The 8,434-nt window shown below is 41.6% G+C and overlaps 1 protein-coding gene across 1 annotated transcript in view; it reads left to right on the top strand.

The window, feature by feature from the left end:
• The window catches only part of LOC102828490 (butyrophilin subfamily 1 member A1-like), a 64,597-nt gene extending 57,437 nt beyond the window's left edge, over nucleotides 1-7,160 (top strand). The window contains exon 6 of the mRNA XM_006872880.1: nucleotides 6,805-7,160. Within this exon, the coding sequence (XP_006872942.1) occupies nucleotides 6,805-7,160 (356 nt within the window). The remainder of the gene's footprint in view (nucleotides 1-6,804) is intronic.
• The last annotated feature ends 1,274 nt before the right edge of the window (nucleotides 7,161-8,434 follow it).

The following is an 8,434-nucleotide window of genomic DNA, read 5'->3' as shown; positions in this document are numbered from 1 at the left end:
GTAAAGATTTACACCCTCGGAAACCCTGTACAGGGTCGCTATGGGTCGGAACCGACTCGATGACACTTAACAACAACAACAGGTTAAGGAGGGGAGGTCTGGTGTGGCACTGTGGGTTAATGAGCCAGACTGCAAAGTCGTTTGAACTTCAAGGTTGGCGGTTCAAGCTTACCAGCTGCTCCTCGGAAACCCTATACAGGGTAGCTATGGGTCAGAGTCGACTCAATGGCACTTAACAACACCAACAACAATATTAAGGAGGAGTGCCTGGTGGCCAGTGGCTAAGTGGTTGGCCGGCCATTAACCAAAGAGTTGTTGTCAAGTGCCATTGACTTAGCTCCCACTCATAGTGACCCTGTATAGGGTTTCCAAAGAGTGGCTAATGAGTTTGAACCACTGACCTTGTGGTTCAAACCAACCTTGCAGTTCACTGCATTAACCCACAGTGTTTCAGGCAGTTCTGATCCATCAGCTGCTCAACTGGAGAAAGATGTGGCAATCTGCTTTTGTAGAGATGACAGCTTTATGTCACTATGAGTTGAACTTTGGACTTTATGGCAAGGGGTTTGGCTTGGATTAAAGAGAAACTTGGTCGTATTTAACCCGAGTTGGGCTGCAAGCAGTTATGTTTAGACTGGGCAATGATTTACTAGCCACTTTCAGGAGAAAATAATCCTGGTGTGGTGCTGTGGGTTAATGCGCTGGACTGCAAAGTCAGTTTGAACCACAAGGTCAGCAGTTCAAGTTCACAGCTGCTCCTTGGAAAATCTATATAGAGTCGCTATGCGTTGGAACCTACTTGACAGCACAAAACAAAAACAACAACCCAGATGAGATCTGATCATCCAGTCATTGAAGCCAGATCTATCTGCAAGTGTGGGTGTTCTTATGCATATGCACTCTCTTCTTATCAGCTGGCCGCTTCACTCTCCACTCTAGTCCTCTGTGGCTATGTCACTGACTGTGCGCTCAAGAGTACCCAAGCCTTGCCACACTGCTGTCCAACCTGGGTTCACAGGAGTCTATTGAATGTTGTAGGGCTTAGCTCACAGCTTCATTGCTGTTTTTCCCTCACTTCCCCTTATCGGTGACCAACATGGTCACCAATCAGAGTGCATGTCTGCTTGTGTATTCCCACTGAGTCTTAGTCTTGGAAGTTCAGAACTGCCTGAACTTGCCCTGATGGGACCCAACCACTTGCCCTGATGTCTCCTGGGCGAGCAACTTGCTTGTTCTTGTAGTAATCAGTTGGACTGCCATTATTGTTTTGTATTTTCCTGTTGGTCTTTCTTTCAAGAAGTATCTTCTGTTCTTCTAGCCATTCTAGGCTGGTCTGCTTGTCCTTTCAAGTGGAAATTTCCCACCTCAGAAGATTCTGGATGGGATTCAGGATACCACCTATGGTCTTATGTAATGCAGAGGCTCCACAGGAAGCCTCCTTCACTGGGCATGTTGTAACCCATTGTAGGTATTCCAATCAGTTGTAGGCAGAAGATGGACTTACTGGCTTTCTATGGTGATGTTTCTGGCTATTCCTTTCTCTCCCCAACAAGTGTCTATTTTATAATGATATGCCAAGGAAACCAAGATTCAAAAGACAGCCAAGCATCTTAACATTATTTCCCCCCTTTTCCCCATTCCAACCATGTCTCAATCCCTGTATTCCAGAGCCCTGTTGTTCCAAGGTTGTGCATACATCATTATTTACCTCTGTCCCACTTAGCCCATGCAAACCTGCATAATTGTTTTCCCATCTGCTTGTTCTTCCATTCCCCTCCCCCTTCTTGTGTATTGCCCCCCTCCTTAGCATCCAAACTGTCCTGTGTCTGTTCCCTAACCTGTGCTCCATCTTCTCTTCCCTCCCCTCACCCCATCCATCATGTCCCAGTAACTAGCAAAGAATCCCTCCCACTTTTAGTTTGGGTTCTTTTTCTTAGTCTTTTACAGTAGTGGTCCTATGCAGTATTTCTCCTTTTGTGAATGACTAATTTCACTCCAGACTGAAAGCCATGTGAACTGCAAGGTCGATGGTTCAAGATCACCAGCTGCTCCTCGGAAACCCTATACAGGGTCACTATGGGTTGGAATCAACTTAACCGCATTTAACAACAACAACAACAATAATTTGACTCAATATAATGTCCTCAAGGTTCATTCATGTTATGTGATAGCTTACAGTTTCCTTGTTGTTCTTCAAGATAGCATAATATTCCATTGTGAGTATGTACCATAGTTTGTTTATCCATTCTTTCGTTGATGGGCACTTTGGCTGTCTCCATCTTTTTGCTATTGTAAATAGTGCTGCTATGAACATTGGTGTGCATATATCTACTCTTGTTATGGCTCTTATTTCTTGTGGATAAATACCAAGTAGAGGAATTGCTAGATCATTAAGGTATTTCTATTTCCAACCTTCTGAGGAAGCACCATATTGCTTTCCAGAAAGATTGGACCATTTTGTAATCCCACCAGCAATGCAGGAGTGTCCCAGTCTCTCCACATCCTCACCAATATTTATTGTCCTCCACTTTTTTATCTTTGCTGTTATTGCTCTTGTGAGATGATATCTCATTGTTGTTTTGATTTGCATCTCTTTGATGGCTAGTGATCATGTATACCTATTTCTTCACTGAAAATTGAGCCACAGGAATGAGTTCAGTTGTAGACCTAAAGGGTGATCAAGGATCATAATCTATGGTGTTCCACCCAAGTCTATCTGACCAATAAGCCTGATCTTCCTTATGTTCCACATTTTCTCCTACTATATCCAGAACCTTGTAATGTGATCACTTTCAGAGCAGTTGGAAGTGGTAGCCAAGCACCATCTAGTTCTTCTAGTTTCATTGTCATGGAGATCAATGATCACTTGGTTCATTAGTCTATTGGACCTATTGTTTCTAAGGGTCTTCAGTTTTCATCACTCTTCTTTCCTCTGAACAGAGAGAGACCAGTAGTTACACCTTAGATGGCTAGTCATGAGCTTTTAAGATCTTAGTCACAACTCACCAAAGTAGGACATAGAATATTATCTTTGTGGACTATGCTATGCCACCTGACTATGTTGTCCCCCAAGACTATGGTCCTGAGCCCCCAGGCCAAGAAATTCATTCCCTCAAGGTGTTTGGTAATGTCTAAGAAATTTCCATAATTTTACCTCTTTTTTGTTCAACCATTTTCATGGATAGGTTTGTAACAAAGGTAAATATCCATGTACAGATACCCTCTGTCAACCCTTTACATATCTGTGGGTACCTCCCACTCTTCTTCCCACACCCTTTCAGACTGGCTGCCTATCAATGTATCAATCCATAGATCACTGTTACTACAGGATTGTGTATATAACAACATTTTTCTTTGTTGCCATTAAGTCTTGTACTCCTCCCTGTGTCTTGCCAGGCCTTTATCATTCATCTTTCAACCTCCCTGTTATGATATATTGCCTTCTCCTTCACCAAAATTCACTCATGTCTACCCTCCAGCTAGTGTATTAATCATGCTTCTCTCCCACCACAGGTAACCATCAAATAATGTTTCTTTTAGTGTAAACGCTTTTTCTTGACTTTTTACAATAGTGGTCCCATACAATAGATGTCCTTCAGTGATTGGCTCTTCTCACACAGCATAGTATCCTCCAGGTCCATTCATGTTTTGTAGATTCATCATTATTCTTTAGCATTGTGTAATGCTCCATTGTGTGGATGTATCAAGGTTTGTTTATCCATTTTTCTGTTGTTAGGCATTTAGGTAGATTCCAGAAGTTTGCTATTGTGAATAGTGCTGCAGTGAGCATCAATGTGCATATATCTATTCATGTTATGACTGATATTTCTCTAGGATATATACCAAGTAAAGGGATTGTTGATTCATATGGTACTTCTATTTCTAGCTTTTTGAGGATGCATCATACCATTTTCCACAGTGGTGTTATCATTCCCATGTCAATCTTTTATTTACATCTTCATTCACTCTCTCAACAAATTTAACACCAGAAATACGTCACCAACCAGTGTATATAAATCTCGGTACCCCAGATAGACTCTCACCTTCCTGAAGTTTATTTTTAATTAGGACTAAACAAAGATTAGACATAATTCTAGATTGTATGTGGTGCCATCAAGGAAAATATTATAGAGAAGAGAGTAAGTTGGAGGCTGCTTAAAATGGCAAGGTTAGGGAGTGCCTCCTGATCAGAGCACAAATTTACTGAGACATATGGACTGAAAAAGTACCCAATCTGGGAGAACCAGGGGAAGAGGTGCTGACCAGCAGGAACAGGAAGCACATGAGCATTAAAGCAGGAACAGGGACTCCAAATCAGGAATGAAGTGACTAGTTGGAGGAAGTTTAAAGGCCGTGTGGTCATTGCAAAGAAGTAATGGGCAGAAGAGTGAGACAGAAACCAAACCACCCAGGGCCTCACAGCAAACTGCTCCTATTCAAACAGAAGTAAACTCTATCTGAAAATCAAAGTACAAAACAAACAGAAAATGACTGGAGTCATCAAGCGTTTTCATTTTCTGTTCCCCAATGCACTTATTAGAACCCACGTGTGGCGCTGTGGGTTAATGTGCCAGACTGCAAAGCCATTTGAACTGCAAGACTGGTGGGTCAAGCTCACCAGCTGCTCCTCGGAAACCTTATACAGGGTTGCTATGGGTCAGAACTGACTCGGCAGCACTTAACAACAACAACAACAATGCACTCTCATTCTCAGTAGTGTGAAATTTTTATTTTTTAGGATTTCCTTATTTCTTTTCCTGGATTTGGATGTTGGAAGTGAAATGGGATGGTGTATGGGGGGGGGGCAGGGGGGGGCTAGAGAAGGAACAGCCGCCCCCCAGGCACCATTCTCTCTATCTTAGGGAATGATTGGTCAGGCTTGGTATTTGTTGTTGTTAAGTGCCATTGAGTCAGTTCCCACTCATAGTGATCCTGTATAGGGTTTCTGAGGAGCATCTGTGTGTTTGAACTGAGGACCTTGCAGTTCAAACTAATCTTGTAGTCCAGTGCATTCTCCTGCAGTACCACAGCAGGACTCCAGCCTTGGTATAGGAATGGACGTTGTTCACTGACTTTCCTCAATGCCAGAGACCACAAACCTTGATTTCTTGATCTCATGTTTCCTTCCTGACTTTGACTGTGGCTTGAATCAACTCTAAAAGAAGAAAAAATTGCTGACTCAACAGCTTCCTATGGAAACTCTTTTAGTTTTTAATCTCCTGAATTAAGGCGACTTTTAGTTCTTTTGCCTGAGATGGGCTGTGTAGCTAGAGCAGCCACACTGAGTGGAAAGAGGCAAAAGTTGGAGGCCTTTTATTGCTTATGAATGTTAGCTTTTACAGCCTATAAATTCAAGATTAAAGACTATAAAATGCCATGTGTTTGTGGATAAAAGGGTAAACTCTAATGTGTCACGTAAGGCAGAAATCAATTACTGCCTGTTGGGTGTGTCACCAGCTTCAAGTATGTAATGAGAATACTACTACATTTTGGGGTCAAAGTTTCCTTTTTGAAAACCACAATTACTTCTCTCCCTAGGCAGCAGCAACTCCTCAGCTTCTTGTCCTCCATGATTTCTAAGGTCAGTATCTGCAATGACTCTTGCCCCCAATCCCCCCCACTCCCCTAGAGCTTTCAATCCCAACCCACCCTTTATGATGAGTGATCAGGAGGGCCTCTCCTCTCTTTTCTCCCTAGTTCTAGGCCCTCTATTCTTTAAGCCTCTTCTTCCACCATTTTCTAGCTTTTGATCTGTCTTTCTCTGGTTCATTTCCTTTGTCATTATATCTGACACGACTCTCACCCACTAACCTTGAAAATCACTCTAATAGCAAATACTGAAACATTAAAAATAAAAGATGCAGAAATCTCCAAATATGTGCATTTATGCTTCTTTTCCACAAATTCTATGCTGCTACATTAGGGGGTATTTTGTTGTATTTTGTGGGCCACTGAGAGAATGGACAGGTAAGGAGTGACGGGAAACATTTCAAGTGCAAACTGAAGTGGGAAATGGATAATGAGGGAGGTGGTGAGCAATAGATAAATCAGGGTCTAAAATGTGTATATGACTTGGGGAATTTTTCCATCCATCTCCTAGGTTGAAGGTTCTGATTAACTCACTCCAATAATTGTGCTGCTACATAAAGATCGGTGATAGCACTTTCCCAAACTCCTGGCTCCACAGATGTCTGCCAGATATCTGCTCACCTTGATTTTCCTCCAGTTTCCCAAACAGAATTCAGGTAGGTATCCTTTCTGTGGCTTATGTGGTCACCAGCTCTCTCACCTCCAGTTTCGATGGAAACATCTCAATAAATGTAAACAACCCCATTTGGTTCTCCCTGATTGTGCTGTGCTGTTGAGTTGGTTCCCACGTATAGCTGTATAGGATTTCCATGGCTACAAATCTTTACAGAAGCAGAAAGCCTCATCTTTCTCCTTAAAAATGTCTGGAGCAGCTGGTAGATCCAAACTGTTGACCTGTCCATTAGCAACCCAAGTCACAATCCATTTTGCTACCAAGACTCCTTAGGCATGTGCAATGAGAATTGGACTGCAAATCTCAAGGTCGTCAGTTCAAACCTATTGGAGAGAGAAAAATAAGGCTGTTTTCTCCTGTAAACATTTACAGCCTCTGAAACCTATACAGGGTTATGATGAGTTAGAATGAACTCATATGTTTTATTTTTCATTTTATTTTGGTGGGAGTTACCTCCTTTAGGCTGTGGTTGGAGGTTTGGGACTGTGCTTTAGCAGATGTCTGGTCTATGTCAATTCTGATCATGATTGTTTTTTGCACAGCTCACTTTAAGGTGATTGGTCCCCCAATGCCAGTCCTGGCTCTGGTGGGTGAAGATGCTGAGCTACCCTGTTACCTCTCCCCAAACATAAGCACTAAGCATATGGAGCTGCGGTGGTTTCGCAATACCTTCTCTCCTGCTGTTCTTGTGTACCGGGATGGTGTGGAACAGGATGGAGAGCAGATGCAGGAGTTCAAAGGCAGAGTCACACTGGTGGGAGACCATATTTCCATGGGGCGCGTGGCTGTCAGGATCCACTCAGTAAAGGCTTCTGATGAGGGTGTGTATGGATGTTTTTTTAAGGCTGAACAAGTAGAGGAAGAAGCCTTTATTCATCTGAAAGTGACTGGTGAGTAGATGAGTTTTGACTTTCTTCAGTGACACCAAATGACTGTGTGACTTTGTAAAACATTAAAAACATAAAAGAGTTGTATTGGCACGTTCTTCAAAACAAAAATCAAACAAACCTGCTGTTGAGTTGCTTCAGACACATAGCTAGTCTATAGTTCATCAAATTGTGCTAAGAAAATATAATGTTTTTAAAATATAGATTATATAAAAATATAATATAGAACCTTTTAGCATGATCTTTTTTTTTAAGTATTCAAATAAGTATTAACATTTAAAAATAGGGTCCTCTACCCCATGACTGGGTGCTTCCTGTGGCAGCAGCTGTGTAGGTCACATGCTTTTATTTTTAAGAGAAGAAATATCTTGAAGATTGCTTCAGATAACCTAGAGACTTGATAGAATTTAAAAAACAACAACAAAAAACTGTGGTTCTCTATCAAATGCATTAACCTTCTAGGCCAAGAAATACACATTCTCAACATATATGTATAAGTGTGGACAAATTATTTGATGGCTTTATTCTATGGAGTGCTTTTTTATACAGTGTGAAATTATTTAAAATACTGTAGCAGAATAGGAAGGTGAGAAGTCTTTGCGGCAGTATATAAATGTGGGAAAGAAGGTGAAGTTATTTAAAGGAATCCCTGAAATAATGTCATAGCAAATGAACTCTAACTTCCACAATGACTCTCGGTTCTTCTCCCAAGTCCAGTCAGAGAAAAGAGAAAGAAACAATATTTATTTTTCCATTTTCTGCCCATCCCACACGACACAATCCAAATTCTGCATGTTTGCCAAAGCCTTCTCCTAGTATTTTTAACAATCTAGCTCCCTCCTGATTGCTGAAATGTACCCATGATTAAGACATGGTTCTTATTGAGTTCCCTCTGACTTGAGGAACATCCCATTCAAGCTGCCGAGTATATTTCAAAACCACTTGGTACTGAGTCAGATTTGTGGTGACCCCATGTGCATCATTGTAGAAGTGTGCTCCGTATAATTCTCAATGTCTGATTGTTTGGAAGTAGATCACCAGGCTTTTATTTTTAAAAAATCACTGAGCAGACTTAAAACTACAACGATTCAGTCCCCAATGAAATTGACTTCACTAATGAACTGCACAACCACTCATCTGTGCGTTTGTCATACTGTGGTGGCTTGTGAGTTGCTGTGATTCTGAAAGCTATGCCACCAGTATTTTAAATACCACTAGGGTCACCCATTTCTCGTATTATTTGCTCAGCATACAGGTTGAACAAGTATGGTGAAAGAATACAACC

The sequence above is a fragment of the Chrysochloris asiatica genome, unplaced genomic scaffold, assembly GCF_000296735.1.
Source record: "Chrysochloris asiatica unplaced genomic scaffold, ChrAsi1.0 scaffold00213, whole genome shotgun sequence".
NCBI lineage: Eukaryota > Metazoa > Chordata > Mammalia > Afrosoricida > Chrysochloridae > Chrysochloris > Chrysochloris asiatica.
This window is presented reverse-complemented; position numbering and strand designations above follow the sequence as displayed.